The sequence below is a fragment of the Piliocolobus tephrosceles genome, chromosome 7 (assembly GCF_002776525.5).
Source record: "Piliocolobus tephrosceles isolate RC106 chromosome 7, ASM277652v3, whole genome shotgun sequence".
Taxonomy (NCBI): Eukaryota; Metazoa; Chordata; class Mammalia; order Primates; family Cercopithecidae; genus Piliocolobus; species Piliocolobus tephrosceles.
Window position 1 is genome coordinate 33,863,871 of NC_045440.1, and position 22,046 is coordinate 33,885,916.

General features: G+C 38.7%; 1 protein-coding gene across 2 annotated transcripts in view; it reads left to right on the forward strand.

Annotated features, from left to right (window-relative positions):
* UNC5D (unc-5 netrin receptor D) overlaps positions 1-22,046 on the forward strand; it is a 580,897-nt gene that overhangs the window by 322,026 nt on the left and 236,825 nt on the right. Inside the window, exons 1-2 of one of the 2 annotated variants that reach the window (XM_023214651.2) lie at positions 5,725-5,884; positions 10,397-10,615. In XM_023214651.2, the coding sequence (XP_023070419.2) occupies positions 5,797-5,884; positions 10,397-10,615 (307 nt within the window). In that variant the 5' untranslated portion in view covers positions 5,725-5,796. Of the gene's footprint in view, positions 1-5,724; positions 5,885-10,396; positions 10,616-22,046 lie in introns of those variants that run through there. The other variant, XM_023214650.3, reaches the window with a different exon arrangement.

Sequence of the window (22,046 nt, forward strand, 5' to 3'; positions counted from 1 at the left end):
CAACTCTACTGAAGACATGTGAGTATGATACAGATATGTGGAGGATTACAGTATCAATATAATACTAAAATTTGGATATAACTAAATATTAAATAGTAAAGAAATAGATCAACACTGACACACCTGTAGTCACTAGAATCTGTTTTATGAGGATTCTAATGAAAAAATGAGATAACATATTACAAATATATGTGTGCTCTATGTATACAAAACCAACCTATAAAGTATACATCTGAAACAGATACTAGAATGAATCATATCGAATTATTAATAGTATTGGTCTTTGGGAATTTGGTGACAATGGGTAAGAATATTTTTAACATGTATTTGTATTTTTCTATAATTTAGTATAAACCATAATTTTCTATAATATATCATAAAATGTTAACTATGTTTTCAATTTTACTATATTGGACTATAGAATGTTTACAAGTTACAAGATCACCATAAAAGATACTTTCCAAGATTTTGGAGGGTAAAATTTCTCAACAGATAATAACACAAAATTTAGTTGTCAAGTTAATATTTCGTGTTCCACCAAAAGTAAATCGGCATCATGACAAAAAATGCTGTTCTGGATGTCAGTGCAAAGAGGTTTTTATCCTGTGCCTGTGACTTAGAACTTGTTGACAAGTTGTTTAGCCTCTGAGAGCCTGGATGACTTCTAAGATAGGAGAGTTGGTTTGAATTTTCTCTAAGGTGATCTTCCACTCTATTTTGCCTTTGTTCACATCACGTACCAAAATTTACATCAAACCATGTTCCAGTCAAAACTGCTAAATGAGATATGCAGCTAAATGGCCACAGTCTGAGATTTTATGTGACCTGACATCTAATAGGAGTGTACTTCTTTCAAAGAGAATTTAATGTTTGTTCCTTACAGTTTCGTTTTCCCTCTTTTGTTTCTTCTTTTTGTCATAAAAAGATTGAAAATCCTTGCTGTATTAGTGTGCAGAACATAAAACATAAAGCTCTTCCTGAAAGGTAATTTTCCAGGAGTGAAAAATATGAGAATGGTATTTGATTGTTTGGTTTTCTGTCATTCAATGTTGCATTAAAACAACCATTTTTCCATAACTATGAATGGCCTCACTCTTGAAAACTGTCAGTTACAAATGAAAAGCAGTAACATTTTGAAAGCAAAACCTTTCCCAAATCCCACTAGGTTTTCAGATGAATTTGAAAATTTGTCAGTGGTGCATATTCATACACAAATGTATCCAATGTTGGGGGAGGAATTAAACAATTTACAAACTCCGTCTCCATATTCTCAGCAAAATATTCCTTTCTACATCTTAAAATGAGTAATTGTTATAAATCTTATAATCTTATTCTTTTTCATTTTTTTCTAAATACATTTATATTTTGTTTTTCCTTGATACGTGGATTTTAATACACTAAAGTTAGAGACCATGAAGTGAAAGCTAGAATTGCCATAATTTATGAAGCCTTTTATATTATTTCACTAAAGCAGGTGTGTGTGTGTGTGTGTGTGTTTCCTGGTTATGTGTTTATTCTAGAAACCTAAAAATAGAGAAAAAACAAAAAACTTAATACAAACTTAAATTACTAACATTGCAAGACCCAGAGAAAAACACCTGGACTCAATTTGACATCTTACTTCAGTCTCTTTGAATAAACTGTTATGGGAACAGGTGTCTCTGGTTAAATCACTGTATGTTTCCATTAGGGGACAAAGCTGTACCTGCCATCATAACTGGTGTAGAATCTCTGGCTTAGATCTAATTTGAGAGGCCAGTTTTGGAGATGACTGAAGTAAAAGCTAAAATGATGGTTACAAGTTAACAATCAAAGAAAAACAAAACTTTCCCTTGTGGCCCTCTTGGGAAATAAGTCACCTGTGTTAGTGTGGCTGAAAGAATAACTGTCCTGTATATTAGGACCAGCATGGGTTTTCCCGCATTCAAAGTATGCACAGCTGAACTGGTCTTAGGGCCCCTGCTGTAAACCAAGACAGCTTTCTTTCTATAATCTGGTGGTTACTCTGTGTCTGCATCTCTGAAAGTTCCTAGTTCAAGGCACGCAGAAAGGAGAGATGTTAGAATTGCTAACAGAAAAACTTTAAACAAATTAAATTTAACCGAGTTGAATTGAACAAAGAACTGTTCACGAATCAAGCAGTCCTTGAACCAAAATAGGTTTAGAGAGACTCAACGCTGCCACATGGTCAAAGAAGATTTATGGACAGAAAAGGAAAGTGACCTTTAGAAAACGGAAGTGGCCGGGCGCGGTGGCTCAAGCCTGTAATCCCAGCACTTTGGGAGGCCGAGACGGGTGGATCACGAGGTCAGGAGATCGAGACCATCCTGGCTAACACGGTGAAACCCCGTCGCTACTAAAAATACAAAAACTAGCTGGGTGAGGTGGCGGACGCCTGTAGTCTCAGCTACTGGGGAGGCTGAGGCAGGAGAATGGTGTAAACCCGGGAGGCGGAGCTTGCAGTGAGCTGAGATCCGGCCACTGCACTCCAGTCCGAACGACAGAGCAAGACTCAGCCACAAAAAAAAAAAAAAAAAAAAAAAAAAAAAAAAAAAAAAAAAAAAAAACACGAAAACGGAAAACGGAAGTGAAGTTCAGAAACAGCCAGATCAGTTACAGCTCAGTGTTTATCTTATTTGAACACGATGTGAACTGTTGACTTTAGGCATAATTTAAAATATGTCAGGAGGCAGCTTTAGTCTAAACTGAATTTAACAGACCCACATAAGACCAATGGTTTAATAAAATCTCAAACTCTTTAAAATGTGCATTCTAACGAAGATGATATTTAGCTCTACCTAACTTTTCAAGTTCCTTTCCATGTATTCGTGGCATGTAATATTTCAGCCATCCCACACTCCCTAAAATTTCTCTCTTACCTTTTAATCTCTGCACTATTGGAATACCTTCTCCAACTTGCTCACTTGGTCAGCACGTTGATCCAGACTGTGATGAGGGGTAATCTTCCCTGTGATGCCTGCCATAAACCTTCCCAGGGACAGTTAGGCTCTCTCCTCTGTACCTGATGACACTTTGCATATACTTCCAATTTACTGTAGGCATTCTTGTCATAGGTTTGTTACTATTTATCTCTATTTTTAGTCTGTGAGCTCCTGGCGGAAAGTAACTATGTCTTAGTCATCTTTGAATCCCTAGTACCTGGAACATTGTATAATCTTAGTAGGCGTGCATACACATTTATTGAAAAAAAAATGTGTTAAATACATTGAACGTATTAAACTGATAAATTGGAGAATAATGAATGTGCTTTTGTAGGGTATACTGAAATTTGAAGTTCTTTAAGGAACTAAGAATGGCTGTTTGATTTCTTTGAATGTGTCTTAAGCGCCGTTTCCCATCTTTCATTCTGCAGGATTTAAGATCTGCTCAATAAAATAATATCTTAGTCATATATAAGATTTGCACAGGTGAGGTAAATGATGCAAATGCAATGATATAAAACATTTCCATTTTGATTACAGGTTAGGAAGAAAGAATAGTTTTTAAGTTAAAAATAAAAAACTTTTACTGGGGCCTAGGGAAAGAGTCTGTATTTCATAAATTGCATTAAATATTTGGTATGTAAAATTCCGGGTGCTGTTCTGCATTAAATGGGTGAAATGCATCCCCTATCTAATTAAGTAACCATATGGAGACAAGTCACATTTACATAAACAAAGGCAGAGAGCCTGACTCTATTGTATTCTCTTTCAGATTATGTAACTTGGTTTTCCTGCTATGGCTTTCTGCTCTGACTTGCACATTGCCGTGGACCAATACACTCACAGTAAATGAATGGAAGTTAAAGAGCAAATTCTAAGGAGCCTTACTCTATTTACATATTGCAGTGAGAGGCACTCTGGAATATTATGAAGTCTCCTATGCTTATTAACTACTCGTATATTAAAGCCAACAGTTTTGGGACTTGGCCAACAGGAAACCCATTGTGTGTTAGCCTGCTTTGCAAGATAGCCATGTGCCTGGTGTACAGTGTAACCATTTCACTGTATGTTTATTGAATAAGTGCTTCACAGCATGTGTTCAGAATTTTTTACCTAACAGAATTTTACTAATGTAGCTACAGGGAGCAAATGATAAAGAAGTGTTATAAGCAAGGGTGCATATCACTAAGACTCTGAGATGAAAATGACAATAGCCATCAGAAAATCAAAATATAAATGTTAGGATAAATTTGGGGATGGAAATCATAGGGATGATAATTGTAATCGTTTCCTTTTTATGCTATTCTTTGTCCACACAGTGATGATGCTGAAGGTGGTGGTCATGGTGCCGCATAATATGTATGTAATGTTTAACCACTTACTCTATTTTTACATATATTTTAACATCACAAAACACCAACAGATTTTAGTCATCCATTGTTGTGGATGAGAAAAATGGAACATCAGGGTTAAGTTACTTACCCAAGGTCACAGAGTTAACGCACACTTTATCAGGTTATTTGATTCTCATGTAAACTTCTTTAGTTTTAGCAGATTTAGTCTTTGCTTTTTGGTGTGGTCCCTATTTACACTTTGAAACAAATACCTGTATAGTGAAAAGACAAGCACACTTTGGAGACAGAAAGGGAGAAAAAAAGTGATATGTATTTCAAAGTAATATCCTCTTAAGAAAAAAGTATATAAATAATTTAGAATGTCTCAAAACCTCTTGATGCTCAACTTCACTTAATAATCCAATGGATCAGGATTTTATGAATCCCAATTCTGGATGACTGTGGGCCCCGTTGTGCCCAATTGCATTACAAATACAACACATCTAAATGATCAAATATTGGCAGTTTATTGTGGTTAACCCTAATAGAATGGCACTGCCTTTGGCCGAGTTGTTTTTCTTGCTAATGTTCACCACATCCTTATATTTTAATTGGAATTTTAGTTGTTAAATATTCCTGCTTTAAAAGAAACATTTGTTTCTAAATGAAACACAGAAAAATTCTTATTATTTTATTCTCAAACAATTATTCTTTGACTTCTTTATTCCTGACTTTGGTGAGCATGTCTAGTCAGTTAAATATAGTTAGCAGAACGCCAGTTCTCAAAAATATTTATTTTCTCAAGGCCTTCTCTGGGAGGGGTTCCTAACACACCCATCCTGACCTGGAATCGCAGTCCAGCTGACAGATTAACCGAACAAATGATCTTTAAGGTAAATGTCACACTTATTGTAAGTGAAGCAGTGACTCACAGATAATGTGTGTTTTTATATCATCTTTTGGTTTTATGAACTTCACCCTATTACCCTACAACAGGCATTCACTAAATTAGAGTATCAGACTTGTAAGAGTCTATTCCTCTGAAACAAAATGGAATTCTGAGGTGGCTGGAGTCAGAGACCTGCATTCAAGTTCTGAGCCCACCAATTACTGTCAGTGCAGCCTTAGACAAGGCATATAATTAAAGCATCTTCTCAGTTGCACAATGACACCCACCTCGGAGAGTTTCTGTGTCTCTTAAATGATCAAATCCATGTAGAAGACTTATTACCACAATCTGTAGTCACTTGGTAAACAGCAGCTCTTATTTTGTCTTTCTGCTAACAGAGTTTCCACATTCCTTAGCCTACCAAGGTTCTTTCCTGAATAGCTGACGGCATTAGGATTTAATTAAGTGAAGCTTGGAGTGCTGGCTTTGTGTAAGAAGGAAGATGCAGCTGTATCAGTGAGGAATGTTTTCTGTCACAACAGACAATCTATCAGTAGCTTTAAATAAGTGTAGGGATTGTAAAAAAAAAAAAAAAAAAAAAAAAAAGCTGCAATATATTATCTAGGGGTGGATGATCCTGCTGTTAGTTACAGCTCTCAGTGATGTCTGTGCTGGGACTTCTGGGTTCCTGTTGGACTTTTCCTCCCAAACTTCCCCAGGTAAGTCAGGAACAAACAGGAGAAAGGACAATACCAACCACACCTATTCTTTTTTTTTTTTTTTTTTTTTTTTTCTTTTTTAAGACAGAGTCTCTCTCTTTCACTCAGACTGGTATGCAACGGTGTGATCTTGGCTAACTGCAACCTCCGCCTTCCGAGTTCAAGTGATTCTCCTTCCTCAGCCTCCTGAGTAGCTGGGATTACAGGCATGCACCACCACATCTGGCTTATTTTTGTATTTTTAGTAGAGACAGGGTTTCACTATGTTGGCCAGGCTGGTCTCAAACTCCTGAGCTCAGGTGATCCCCCCCCACCTCCGCCTCCCAAAGTGCTGGGATTGCAGGCATGGGCCACCACACCTGGTCACACCTATTCTTGATATCAGGGAAATACAAGCTTTCACAGAAGCTTCTATTTATGACTTATGTGCTAAACCAGTGTCACCTGACCATGCTGACCTGCAAGTAGGTCATCTGAGTCTGTTATTTTTCCAGCCTCTGCTGTGAATGTGGTGTGGAAGGAGGCAGATGGCTAGATCAGTCACCAGCCATTTGTCCTACCAGAATTTAAAACTTTTCTCTGAATTATAAAGTGGAGTTGTGGCATATGTGTTGAGATTATGAATAAATTTATCTTGAAGGAAAAAAGCATTCATGCAGTCTTGCATAAAACTATTAAAGTAAGTGACCTCTTGTTACCCTGTCCCAAAGAATAGAATCTGTCAGCAATTTATAAGCCCCTTAAAAGTTTCCACTTCAGTTCCTGTTCTTCTTTCTTTCCTAGCCTTCCCTTTTACTGAAAGAATTGACGATTTCCTGAAGAATTCAGTTCAAAACTACTGGGCAGGGCTGAGCATGGTTGGCAAGTGTGGGTTGGAGATGGGGAGAGAGAGGTGACTCATTGCCCTGTGGGATGAAGAAGGGGTGTCCTCCTGGAGAGGCAGCCTGCTGAGGGGATTAAGCCCTCTTGCTGGAGGGAAGCCCCCTGCTTGGCAGGGCTTTGCTGCACCAGGAATGAAAGCCTGACCCAGTGTGGAACTTGGGGTGTGAGAAGGCGGGGCAAGGTACAGGGATAGGTAGTAACCACTCCCAGCACTTCACTATACAAAGCAAAAAAAAAAAAAAAAAATTCTTCTTTTCACCTACCTCATTTGTTAGACGGATACAAATAAATAGTGATATGTATACAAATATATACCTACAATCCCTCACCTTCCCACTGCCACTGTAATAAATCATTTTCCTTTGTTTCTTATTTTCATGGATCCCAGCCCTTTTTGTATTTATTTAAGAATAAAAATGTAATGTTACATTCTACCTTTTTGTCATCCTCTGAATGCTAACTGATTCTTTTTTCTTTATTTATTTCTGAAACAGGGTCTCTCTCTGTCTCTGTCCCCCAGGCTGGAAGGCCAGTGGTATGATCTTGACTCACTGCAGCCTCTACCTTCTGAGGTCAAGTGAGCCCGCCCACTTCAGCCTCCCGAGTAGCTGGGACTACAGGCATGCACCCAGCTAATTTTTTTATTTTTAAATTTTTTTGTAGAAAAGAGGGTCTCACTATGTTGTCCAGGCAGTTCTCAAACTGCTGGGCTCAAGTGGTCCTCTCGCCTTTGCTTCCCAAAGTGCTGGGATTACAGGCATGAGTTGTGCCTGGCTTAAGATTGATCCTTAAGGGGGATCCTTGGGTAGCTAGGACAGTTACCCTCAGGCTTGTCCATTCCACTGTCCTGCTCTGTCTTTCAGATGCAGGCTGAGCATGCTGCTTTATCTAAAGGACATTTATTAAAATGGGAGAAGGGGAACCTAATTGCCTTTAGATCTCTCTGTGTTTTGTGAGTTGAATGGTTAAAACTTGATCTGTTACATGATCTAGTGCCTTTACTTATTCGGCATTTATTTATGCCAGATAAATAGACATATTCATGCATCGGTACTAGTAAAGCAAAAATGCTTCATTCAGATTGCACGTCTGTGCCTGTCTACTCAGCCTACCACTGTAGGTTTGGGTATGTATTGTTTATCAAGTGGCCCTTTTATGAATTGAACAATGAATTGGACAGAACTAAAGCCTCTAATGGGAGTGTAAGCAGTTGATGTTCATATAAAATCTTTTAATACTTTTGTCATTTCCTCTAACGTATGGATTTACAAAAGCCTGCGGGGACTTGGTATTTGTTGAAGATAGAAATTTGCATAAGCATTCAGTAACAACACAATATGTGATTTATTTTATGAAATCCATTTTAAATACAATTAAAATACTTTTTAAAAAACAACATCTGGGATTCTACCCCGAAACCCCTCTTACTCCCTGTGACATATACACATTTTATTTTCTGTCTTTATTATACTTTTGACATAAACTGTTTGCCCTTTTTAGAATATTTGCTTTACGATTTTTTGATGCTGACAATTACTTGAATGTGAGTTAGCTTTTCCATTGCAAATACATTTCAAGGCTTATAGTCTCTTAAACTCTTTGTTGTATGAGGCTGTTTTTCCTCCTGTTAAGCTGGTGTATTTAATGGGAAAAAAAAAATCTTATTTGGAAGAATCAAGTTATAGTTACGTTTAATTTGTTGCAGTGGCAAACTGTGCATGTGTGTTCCCAGTCGTTAGGAACCATTTACTACCTCGGTGTCTTTTATTTTCTTGCTTATACAAAATACCTCTTGAAGTCTGAGCCTTTGTACCTCTTTTTACTTTTAAGAATTCCTCCTGTAGTTCTGAAACAGAACATTACTCTTTTTTTTTTTTTTTTTTTTTTTAATTTAGACAGAGTCTCACTCTGTCGCCCAGGCTGGAGTGCAGTGGCAGGATCTTGGCTCACTTCAGCCTCTGCCTCCCAGGTTCAAGTGATTCTCCTGCCTCAGTCTCTCAAGTAGCTGAGATTACAGACACGTGCCACCATGCCTGGATACTATTTTTATTTTTAGTAGAGACAGGGTTTTGCCATGTTGGCCAAGCTGGTCTCAAACTCCTGACCTCAAGTGATCTGCCTGCCTAGGCTTCTCAAAGTGTTGGGATTACAGGCGTGAGCCATCATGCCCAGTCAGAGCAATACTTCTGTTTTTAATGAATTAGGTTTACCATTGACAGTGCTTTCTGATTTGGGTTCTTAACTTAAGCATGAATAGTAAGAGGGTCTGGTCACAACTGCATCGATGGCATGCAGAAAACCAGGTGAGGCCACAAGATGCACCCCTTTCCCAGAGTCTTTTCAGAGAGTTGGATCTGATGGGTGAGTGCATTAGGCAGGGTTCTCTAGAGGGACAGAACTAATAGGATAGATGTATATATAAAGGGGAGTTTCTTAAGAAGTATTGACTAAGGATCACAAAGTGAGGTCCCACAATAGGCCATCTGCAAGCTGAGGAGCAAGGAAGCCAGTTCAGGTCCCAAAATTGAAGAACTTGGAGTCTGATGTTCAAAGGCAGGAAGCATCCAGCATGGCAGAAAGATATAGGCCAGAAGATTCAACCAGTCTAGTCTTTTCACGTTCTTCTACCTGCTGTTATTCTGGCCACACTGGCAGCTGATTAGATGGTACCCACCCAGATTGAGGGTCGGCCTTTTGAGGGTATACGATGCCACTCTTCCTTGTCCTATTCACTGTGCTCAGCAATCACATCCTCCTGCCTTTGATTTTGTGGCAGTTTCCTGGGACTTAAGTCTTTGCTCACTCTATGAAGAAACAGGGAAGTACAGTTTTCCCTCCTGCACTTACCTTTTTATATTGCTTCCTCCATTTCCTAAGGTTAGGGGAGAGTCCAGTTTATTCCTTTCACTTGAACAAATGTAATTATAGCTACTGGCTATAAGCTCAGAACTATTAGTGATTTCTGTTAGTTCTCACCCTCGGAAGCGCAGTCCATCATATATGGTGGAAGGTTGCTGGGTGCAGAGGGTGGGCCAAAGGCAAGCAGAATGGAATCACATTCCCTTTGAAGGGGCGATGAGCTGGTGAGTTATCCAAGATCCAAGACAGATTGCCAGACAATCTCCACAGTTTCATAGGTAAAGAAAGCAGACTATTTGGAATCTTTTGACTATATTTTATGGCTGAGTATCCTCTGTCATCATCCCTGTCATCCACATACATGTGTGGGAGAACAACATCTATTCTCACCATTTTTTCCGTGTTAAAGTAGCTTGAGGTTGTGCTTAGCCCTTTCAGGTAACCATTCACCAGAGCCTCTCACCTCACAGATGTTTATCTCAGTTGTTTCTGCAAAGATGCTCAGATTCAAAACAGAAATTTGAGGGGTGTCCTATTCATGTTTATGCTTCATCCAATAACACTGAAGCCATGGCTAGCTGGAGGCACCATATCCTCTTAGTTCACCTTCTAGAAGATAATTCATCTACACCGGTTCTAAAAGCATGCTTTATTAATACAGTGGAAACTTCTCCAGCACAGAATCTTAGAGCTGGTGTGGGTTTGCCATTGTGTCCTGTTGTATGTGCTATCAGTGCAGGCTGTGTTCTGATGTCCTCTTTGATTTCACAGGAGCTGACAATGGCGAAGCCCTTCCTGAGTCCATCCCATCAGCTCCCGGGACACTGCCTCATTTCATAGAGGAGCCAGATGATGCTTATATTATCAAGAGCAACCCTATTGCACTCAGGTGCAAAGCGAGGCCAGCCATGCAGATATTCTTCAAATGCAACGGCGAGTGGGTCCATCAGAACGAGCATGTCTCTGAAGAGAGTCTGGACGAGAGCTCAGGTAGGAACGTGCAGCAGTCAGAAGCAGCCATGGTGACTCTTTGGGTTCTCCTGTGGTTATGTATCTGGAAAGACTGGAAATCACCCCCGCCATCGCCTCATGTGAATGAGGTCATAGTTACATCACTCCCGGCATACAAGATACAATTATTTTCTTCAAATGACCCCACAGCTGCCTTGGTAGTCTCTTCTAATATGATGCAGAGGCATTTTTTTTCTTGCTGTATATAACTTTAAACACCAAATTTTGGTGTTTAAAAATTGGGAAGTTAATAGAAGTTAATATTACTGGAAATAAAACCAGGGAGTCACTGTTTTTGTTTGCAGAATTCTGAATATTTTTTAGGACAAATATTAAATCTTGCATCAAACCCCTTGTTAAGCAGCATGATCTGAGTTTCTTGAATCTTTCCTAGATTTTATTCTTTGCACTTTGTTCTCCACAGTTGGTTTCTGAGTCCTTTTTTTTTTTTTTTTTTTTTTTTTTTTTGTTTTTGTTTTTTTTCCCCAATTTGGTTTTTGTTTTTTTTTTTTTTTTTTTTTTTTTTTTGACTATGGTGTAGTGGCAGATCCCAAATTAGGTTACCATATTCTAGCAGGATCTCCAATATGAAAGAATTGTGGGACCATCTTTACATTATCAGTAAATTATTGGTGAATTTGGCTGATAAGTGATGATGATGGAAATTATGATTATACTAGCCAATGCATATTGAGTACTCACTATATATCAGACTTTAAGCATTTGACAGGCATTATTATCTTGTTCAGTTTTCTTCAACAGTCCCCTGCAGTAGATAATGCTATTATTACCTTCTTATAGACAAGGAAACTAAGGCTCAAAGAGATTAAGTAAAGTGCTTGCCCCGGATGTCAAAGTGAGATAATTTGACTCAAAGCCTTCAAAATGTATACCTTTTTATATTTTAATGTTGACAGAAACAATATATGGTTTTGAACTTTGCTTTCTCAGGCAAGATCCAATCTGGTCACTATTGGGAGAATCTATGCCCAATATTTCAACATAGGTTCTTTCTATTTTCCATAAGTGTCAGCCAGCTGAGAAATACAGAGAGACAGTATAAAGAGAGGAGTTTTACAGCTGGCCTACCAGGGGTGACATCACATATCGGTAGGACCATGATGCCTGCCCAAGTCTCAGACCAGCAAGTTTTTATTAAGGGTTTCGAAAGGGGAGGCAGTGTAAGAACAGAGTAGGTACAAAGATCACATATTTCAAAGAGTAAAAAGCAGAACTACTGATAAGGGTCTAACAAAGATCACATGCTTCTGCAGGAACAGGGCAAAGGGCAAAAGCAGGACCACTGATAAGGGTCCAACAAAGATCACAGGGCAAAGGGCAAAAGCAGAACCACTGATAAGGGTCTATGTTCAGCGGTGCATGTATTGTCTTGATAAACATCTTAAACTTCAGAAAACAGGATTTGAGAGCAGAGAACCAGTCTGACCACAAATTTACCATGGTTGAGTTTTCCAAACCCTGAGTTTTCTGCAGGAACTCAGTAAGCCTGAGGGTTCTGCAGGAGACCAGGGCATATCTCAGTCCTTATCTCAACTGCATAAGACAAACATTCCCATAGTGGTCATTTATAGACCTCCCCACAGGAACACAATCTTTTCTTAGGGTATTAATATTAATATGTCTTGCTAGGAAAATAATTTAGCGATATGTTTCCTACTTGCATGTCCATTTATAGGCTCCCTGCAAGAAGAGAAATATGACTCTTTTTGCCCAACCCCACAGGCAATCAGACCTTATGGTTGTCTTCCCTTGTTCCCTAAAAATCACTGTTATTCTGTTCTTTTTCAAGGTGCACTGATTTCATATTGTTCAAACACACATGTTTTACAATCAAATTTTACAGTTAATACAATTATCACTGTGGTCCTGTGGTGACATACATCTTCAGCTTACGAATATAACAGGATTAAGAGATTAAAGACAGGCATAAGAAATTATGAAAGTATTATTTGAGAACTGATAAATGTCCATATTACGATGAAATCTTCACAATTTATGTTCCTCTGCCAAGGCTCCAGCCGGTTCCTCCATTTGGGGTCCCTGACTTCCCATAACAGGTCACACATTAGATTGTTGAATTTTTTAGATGATCAACTACTTGATTTGGTCAACTAACTAGATATCAGATTTTTGAATAAGTCAGAAAACATCAGTATAACTCTGAAGTTTCAAATCAGCCTAATTTATTAACTATATAGCAATGATAGTCTATATAACAAGGTATTCAGAGTATTACAGAGTATTCAGAGCTAGATAAGATAATAGCCCATATAGGTAGGTTTTACAAGTAATGATAGGGATAAGACAAATATACCCATAAATGCAGTGCAGATGAAGTTAGGATAAATATCTGAAGAGAAGAATATGTTTCTACAGAAGATTTGTTTCTTAAATTACATCTAACTAGGACTATCAGGAAAGGTATTGTAAACTTGATAGCAGTAGAAAGGGACATTGATGAATATGTAACTAAGATGGACATAATTGATGTCACACTCTATAGGAGGGAGAGGAGTTTTAGTAGCCTGAAGGTCACAAACATTAGTAAATGAAGAAAGCTTAGTATATGTTCAGCAAAACATTTGATTTTGTTGAAATATAAAATTTATGTACAAGAATAGCAGCCAGTGGCTAGAAAATTCAGTTTAATCAATGGCATGAAAGGCCTCAAATAAGAGTGTGGAGTCCTTTACTTAGTTTTATGAGTATTTTGGTTGTGGTGATCGATCATATTGTTAGATGGGTATGCAGTGGCTGGAGCTCTGCTTTAAAGAATGAATCTGGAAGAAACGTTGGTAAGCAGAAACCAGAACAAGGGAGCTAGGAGACATGGATAATTCAGGTGAGAGAAGGTAAGAACTGGTTTGAGAGTGGGGAGGGCACAGAAATAACAACCAGAATATAAGTAATTGCATTAACAAGGAGAAAAATCTGAGATCATAGTTTGACAATCTAAGTTTGAAGTGCTTATGGTATATAATGAAGAGATGTAGATTTGGAACTTCATAGAATTAGGTGGTAGAAGAGTAGATTTGAGAATCATTAGGAAAGAATGAAGCCATGTGGGTGGAAGAGTTGTTGGAGGGGAAGGGTCAATATGAAAAGGAAGTAGACCTAGAGATATACCTCATCAGAAGACACAGGCGTATCAGCCTTCAGCAAAGAAGTAACCAGGGGAGCCAGGCACAGTGACTCCTGTAATCCCAGCACTTTGGGAGGCTGAAGTGCATGGACCACAAGGTCAGGGGTTCGAGACCAGCCTGGCCAATATGGTGAAACCCCCGTCACTAACAAAAATAAAAAAATTAGCCAGGGGTGGTGGTGGGCGCCTGTAGTCCCAGCTACTCAGGAGGCTAAGGCAGGAAAATCGCTTGAACTGCGGAGGTTGCAGAGAGCCAAGATCGTGCCACTGCACTCCAGCTGGGCAACAGAGCAAGACTCTGTCTCAAAAAAAAAAAAAAAGAAAGAAAGAAAAGAAAAGAAAAAAATAGAAGTAACCAGGGGATGCTGTGTTTCAAAGCAAAACGAAAACATTATCTCAGAAAGATCTGTAGGTAAAACTCTATCAATAAAGAAAAGAGCCAAGAACTAAACATCTTATTTACATGTAAAGAAAGAGTGCTAATCCTTACACAGTTCTGAACTACTATAGGATTGCAGTGTAAATTCAAAACTCCAAAAAGTAGAGAAACACCTACAATCCTATGATAATTCCCTATTCATTCCAAATTGGAATTAGTAGGAGGAAGAAAAAAAAAAGTGCCCCTTTTAGAGATATTGTTCTTCAGACCAAAGCATGCTTAGAATCCTAGAATCTAAATGTAAAAACTGGGAGAGAGCTTAATGATAATCTAACAGCCCTATTTTGCACATTAAAAATGTTAAGATTCAAGAGATACAATGAGTTCATAGCATAGCTGTTTCAGGAACCCAGATCTCCTGATTTCTCCTTCAGATGAATTTCTTCAGCATCATAAGCCACCTTTGCCTATAGATTTCTATCCTTTTCTCCCAGATCAAAATATTGACAGGTTTTCTTGCTAGCATAAGGATGGATTGAAGTACATGGCTCATCATTTTCCATTATGAATCTGTTTAGGGTTTCCATCACCCATGTGTATCATCCTATACAAATATCATTAGAATTTCTTTATTCTTGACCATTTCTTCTATCTTCATAAAAGCCAACCACTTAATTTGGGTCATGTTTCTGGCACTGTTAGACAAAAGTTTATAGCAAGCAATGACACACATTTCCAGGATTGTTGGTAGTTTTCATTTTGAAGGAAGGATTTGGCATTTTGATGGGGAAAGTAGAGAACAAATTGAATCTTGGTTTCAGGAATGTCTCTGATCTTATGCTCCCAAGACTGGGACCCAGGAGAGACCTAGATGGATAGGCCTGGTGCTGGGAGAGGTTGAGTCAGAGACAACAGCAGTCTCACTTATGTTGACGTTAAAAATTCAAAGGAAGACACTGGAGTTTGGGAGAGGGCAACCAAGGGAATGACATCTACCATATAAGCAAAAGCCTACAAAACAATAGCAGAATATGACAGGTTTATGTGTCTTTTGCTCATTTAGTACAATTAAAAAGGACTCAAATACCAGTGGCTCACTGGGGCTGTATGTTTTATCATCAGATGTCTCTGTCCTAGATTTTGCCCAGCAATGAACTCAGAATAGCTGAATCCCATTGGGCAAACTCTTCCAAATGAAAGAGAGAAAGAACATTGTAAAATGATCAGCCATTTATTTTACCACTGCTAGAAAAATCTTATATCCCTTCTCATATAAAGACCTCTTTAAGTATTGCAAGCCAATTCAACAGTGCACCCTCTTCTAATTTCACTACATTCTGTTTTGTTATTGCTTTCCCCTTTTAATTCCCCTAGCATTGCTAGGCAACTCCATGTCATGTGGATAGCTTTTTTGATTACATTCTCTACCTCCGCGTAGAAATTTCCTCCTATTTCATTAAAAAAAAAAAAAAAAAAAAGCCAATAGACATATTTCAAAGAAACTGAGCAGAACAAAAATATTCATAAATGACAAAATCTGAGGAGATTATATACCAATTTTTAAAAGTATGCTGTTAAGAAAGAATTTAAATTTTAACAGTTACCTTTTTGTAAAGAACTTAATAAGCACAACCTTTTCTTCCAAGTCATTTTGATTGAATCAATGCAAAAGAAATGTCTCTCCCTAAACAGTTTTCTTCAGTATAGTTAATGAAAATCACTATCTACCACACACTGCAATTATGTTTCCTAAGCTCTGTATTAATAGTAGCATTGTGGAAACAAGAACAAGATGAGTGGAGATATTATACCCCAAAACAATAACTAAGTGCAATTTAGGTTGGAAACAAAATGGCCTCAGGTATTGAAAAATAGATGCATTACCTCCCTTGGGTTCTCCAAGGCAGAGATGGGAAACAGGACTTGACTACCTTTATAGACTTAATGGCTTTTGACTGGATCTGTAAAATAATTCCTGCCAGCCTAATAGGAGTGAATGACACTGAGAAGTCAAGGACAATGGGACCACATTTGACCAGAGAGACAGAGAGAACTGTCCCTGTTTTTAAGTCCTGTCGAAAGTGACTCCTTATGTCTGTTTGCACAACATATTCTCCATTTCTGAAATCCTAAAGAAATTTGTGATAATTCTTTTTACTTACAGGCATTCTGTCTTTACAGAACTAATGGGAAATGCATAGGACCTGGGAGTGTTTGGAGTAGACACAGAATCTTTTGTGTTCCTAAATTGGAAGCAATAAGTCCTTTCAGTTGTTAAAGGCTGCAAACTGTCTTTGGTCTTTCTGGTAATTTGGCCCTATCATCTAACAGTTCAAATAAGAAGAAAAAGGATTGTGTGTTTTCATGCAATTTAGCTTGGAAAACCCAGAGCTAGAGTTCTTTCCTGCAAAAAGTACAATTTATTTGACATGAGTTACTGTGTTTGCACAGACAAGGCTATACCTCTTAGTAACGTACACTTGCAGTTCTCTGCACTAGCCAAAGGATCCTCTTTCATTTGTTCTGCCTCATTTCATTTGGAAATATGGGAACTCGTCTTCCTTGTGTTGTTCTTCTGTTAACATCTGGAAGCTCAGAGTTGAGAAGTAATCTCAACCCAGGAATCGTGCCCCTGTGAAAAGGATGGAGTATGCAGTAATGCAGAAATTAGAGTTTTAATCTAAACAGGCAGGCACATGTATATCATACACACAATAGTAAACAACCACAAACCAAACATATCTTGGCAATCAAGATTACATGGGCTGTGGGGAGCTGGAATTATCAATAAGCTAAACCACTTCTTTACTGTTCAATAAAAATAGGAATTCTCTTAACAACATGCCGTGGCTCTTATCTTATTCCACTTCAGAGATATCGAATTCTAATGAGTGAAATAATGTGTATTCCAATGTGTTATGGGAAAAGTCTCAACTCCAGTAAACTAATATTTTTCTTCTTAAAGAATTTCATTTCAGGGACCTCATTGTGTGTGATTTCCTTTTTAAACAACTGGAGTCACTCTCTGGGGAAAAAAGGTTAATGGATTGTATTGAGAAAAGGGAGAAGAATAGAAATAAAAATGTATTAAATCTTAAAAGTTTATATCTTAGAATGTTGCTATGCTGGTGATGGGTATTTGAATATAGCATCTTCCAGAAAACCATTAATTTGAAAGTATCTTCAGTGATTCACAAGTTACTAAAGTACATTTGGGAAGCATATATTTTAGGCCACATAACACAGAAATAATCTCTCAAGTGTTTCATTGACAGTTTGTGGGTTTAAAACTCACTTTTATGGAAGCCTTCTCCCCTCCCCACCTTAGATTTCGTCGTGCTCATCACTCTACTTCTCAGAGAAGACTGACATATTCTTAAAAGGTTTTCAGGAAAATATTATGAATTCCCTACATAAACTGGCAGAGTATGAAGGCCTTGTTTCCTATAGCTAATTTAACTTTTCCTGCAAAACGGAAATAAGGAGATTATTTACTTTCATATATCCTTAGCAGTGATAGAAATCAGCTAATCACTTTATATAATTTAATAATTTCTGATATCGACCATACATTTGTCTCAAAGTCTAAATTTTTGACCAGTCTCTTCAGTTCACACATTAAGAAGTGTGTACATTGATTTAAAATACGAATGACAGGCTGGGCATGGTTGCTCATGCCTGTAATCCCAGCACTTTGGGAGGCCGAGGTGGGCGGATCACAAGGTCAAGAGATTGAGACCAGCCTGGCCAACATGGTGAAACCCCATCTCTACTAAAAATACAAAAATAAGCTGGCTGTGGTGATGCACACCTGTAGTCCCAGCTACTTGGGAGGCTGAGGTAGGAGAATCACTTGAACCCGAAAGGTAGAGGTTGCAGTGAGTTGAGAGCGTGCCACTGCACTCCAGCCTGGAAACAGAGCAAGACTCTGTCTCAAAAAAATGTGAAAAACAAAAATGAATAATTATAAAGATCTATAAAAAACAAAACGTACACACAGAGAGAGAGAGAACGAAACCTGAGGTTAGCCTAATGGTTAAGAACATGGGTTTTGGTGTAGAGGAAGCAATGTTTGAAATCAGGCTCTCCATTTACCTACTTTTTCAGATAGATGTGGAATTGAGCTTCCTTTCTCCTTGGTTCCTGCGTGTATCAAATGGCAGTGATAATTGTATCCACCGTCACATAGCACCTAATACACGTGACATACTTAGCCCAGGGGCTAGTGTACAGCAAATGCTCAGTCAAGACTAGCCTTCAAAATGATGAATATAAAGTAGCTATTTCATTCTTCTTTTTGAATGAGACAAGTGTCTGGTGATTATGATTCAAAAAACAAATATATAATTGTAGAATTTTGCATTCCAAGAAGATAACAGGGCTAATATTACTGGCAGGTAAATATTTGCCCTTCCTAGAGTAACATTGCCTTACTTGCATGTGATTCAATCATTCAGGTCGCATTGTGTCTGTATGTTACCCTCAGAGTCCATGGCAATGTTACAGAAAAGGGCTCCAGATCCAGACCCCAAGAGAGGATTCTTGGATCTTGCACAAGAAAGAATTCAGGGAAAGTGTGCAGTGCAAAGTAAAAGCAAGTTTATTAAGAAAGTAAAGTGCTGAAAGTACAGCTACTCCATAGACAGAATAGGACCTTCCTGAAAGTAAGAGGAGGAATGCATCCACTCTAGGTACAATGCTTGTATATGTGGGTAGATGTGTTCTGCTATAAGGGTTTGTGATAAATGATTAATTTTCTTAATTACTATATTTTGCAAGAATCTATATTACTATCTTTAAAACAAAATTAGGAATGCCTTTGTTCTCCAGATATCAGGATATCTGGACACTCCCAATCTGTATTTGTTTAGTAAATATTATTAATTTGTTCCCCTAACCATCAACATCTAGAGACAAGGAATGCGTAACTCTGTGGGAACGCAGCCCGGCAAGTTCCAGCCTCATTTTCCTAGCTGTCACTTAAAATGGAGTTGTTCTGGTTGGAATGCCTCTGACAGTAGGACTGTGGTTGATACAAGTGGTACAATATATGTCCTGACCTCAGGTCATAAGCTACTAGCAGGAGATGATTTCAGTGACTGTAGGAATGGAAAGTCATTGATTGAAGCAACAGGATTGGAAATCATGACCATGTTGCCCACAATGTTGTGAGTATGACACGGGAGTGAGTCATTCATGGGATGCGTTTTCTAAACAACCCTTCTGTGTCCACTTCTGCCTCTTAAGTTTCTCTTCTTGCTGTTGTTAGACAATGCTATCAAGTTAATTTGCTTTCCTTTACCAGACACCTCTGAGCTGATTAATTCTAATCTCTGGTGTGGAAGAAACTGGAGAGCTTGGGTGTATTCTTTGTTTCTGTACTTAAGACTGAACTCGCGGTGCTTCTGAGGAATACGTGGAGTGGTTATTATCCTGGGAAAACAAAAGACTATTCATTAGGCATAGCGTACATGCACATTCAAAGGATAACTATTTTATGTTTGGTCAAGATACATTTTTATCTTGTTGCTAGGATGAAGTGATAAAAGACATTTAGCCCTAATTAATTATCTGCCAGTAAAATGAAACATTGTACTGCCTTTTCATTTTTGTATTTAATTTACTACTTTCAGTACTATGTTGGCCTAAAGACATCTAAGCTCTCTCAAGATATGGAGGTACAGTTCCATGACATTTCTTCCTATCTGTCAGTTTTGAAACTTCAAATGTGTGTGAGATACATGTGTCCTTACCAGAGTCCCCAGAGCTGTGGTCTAGAAGCCGGGCTATATACTGAATAAGGACAGCGCCTTCAAGTCGTAGGTAGAATGGCACTCAGCCTCTTGTGTGATCTCGTAGCAGCCTGTGCCTCTGCTGCCATGACTGTTGTCACATTGGGCATTGTTGGAGCATGTTAAAATGTCCCCCCCTCCAGGGCTGGGCACAGTGGCTCACCCCTGTAATCCCAGCACTTTGGGAGGCCAAGGTGGGTGCATCACCTGAGGTCAGAAGTTCAAGACCAGCCTGGTCAACATGGTGAAACCCTGTCTCTACTAAATATATAAAAATTAGCCATGCATGGTGGCGGGCACCTGTAATCCCACCTACTTGTGAGGCTGAGTCAGGAGAGTCACCTGAACCTGGGAGGTGGGAGTTGCAATGAGCCAAGATCGTGCCACAGCACTCCAGCCTGGGCAACAAGAGAGAAACAGTGACAGGCACATACAGGGTGCTCAATAATTGTCTTTCCAGCGAAATATGTCATAAACCTTATGACATCTTTGATCTGTTGCTTATGGTAGGGGACCTGTGGCAAAATAATAATACTAAAAATAGAAATAATAGTAACACAATGTTAAGATGAAAGACCAAAATGCCTGTGATGGTATTAATAAAAGTAAAGGGCCATGCAAATACTATATAACTAATAATAATAATAACAATATGTTATTCAAAATATGAAGGAGTATCTCATTATTGAAGTATAGTTTTTGATGCTCTGATCCTGAAGCAGTAAGAGACAAGTGGAAAACATTCCCTTATGTAAGTGGAAGACTCACTTTTTCCATTTGAAATGGCTTTCTGTCTGCTCAGGAAACGTCAGAGTAAGAGAGGATATCTCAGCCAAATCCAGGCATCAGAGGGGTTGAGAAACTTTGGAAGTTCGTGGTTCTTTCAAGAAAACTCTTGAATATAGGAGAATATTGCTTTTCAGGCCAGGCGCAGTGGCTCATGCCAGTAATCCAAGCACTTTTGAAGGCTGAGGTGCGTGGGTCACTTGAGGCCTGGAGTTCCAGACCAGCCTGGTCAACAAGGCAAAACCCCATCTCTACTAAAAACACAAAAATTAGGTGGGTGTGATGGTGCATTCCTGTGATCCCAGCTACTCAGGAGGCTGAGGCACAAGTATTGCTTGAACTGAAAGGTGGAGGTTGCAGTGAGCCGAGATCACAGCATAGAACTCCAGTTTGGGCGACAGAGCAAGACTCTGTCTCCAGGGTGGAAAAAAAAAAAAAAAAGGTCTATTGCTTTTCAAGGGAGTTGGATTGCTTTGTTTCTCTCCCAGAGAACAGAGCAAGGCCTTGCATTACTCATGAAGTTGTATTGGAATAATTCTTTGGCACTTTGTCTACAAAGAATAGAATACTCATTTTCTCAGCCCCAATCTTGAAGTGCTATAATGTGAACAATGAGGTACAAAGAAAGTGAAACATTGAACTGAAAAAGTCCCAGAAAGCAGGCACCGAGACTGGGATGAGAAAATGATTCTACCAAAACCTAGTTAGCTGGTCATTTACTGCTTCATTATGGTTGGGGATATGATAAACATCTTAGAGGAAGGGATTCTCACTTCCTTCTTGAATCTATTGATTCCAGTTGGTAAGCCGAGCATCCTACTGTAGACAACTTCCAAATGATTGAAGCAGTAAGGCTGAGTGGGGAGGCAAGCATTTGAGAACTGTATCAAATTCCTCCCCAAGTGCCCATCACCAGGTGTGTTTGAGAACTGGCTGGAAAGGGTAACCACAGCAGGATGCTGCTGACGGGCTTTGTCAGTGCGATAACGAGCAGTGGATAAAAAGCTCAGGGCCAGCTGTTGGTAGGCACCGGGCTGGGGTTGGCATGGTGCTGAATGTTAAATACTATTCCAGAATTCTCTATTTTGTCCAGAACAAGTTAGGATCTTAGACTATGACTGTCACCCTTTTATTAAAAGTTGACCAGAAATAAAGCGTTTTATTTATTTTCCCCTCTCCATTTCTTCCCTCCTCTCTTTTACATTTCTCTCCTTGTACAGTGAAGTATATACCTTCAATTAGTTTGAAAATCCTTTAACTTTTAGTCTCCCAACAGGATTAGACCTGCTA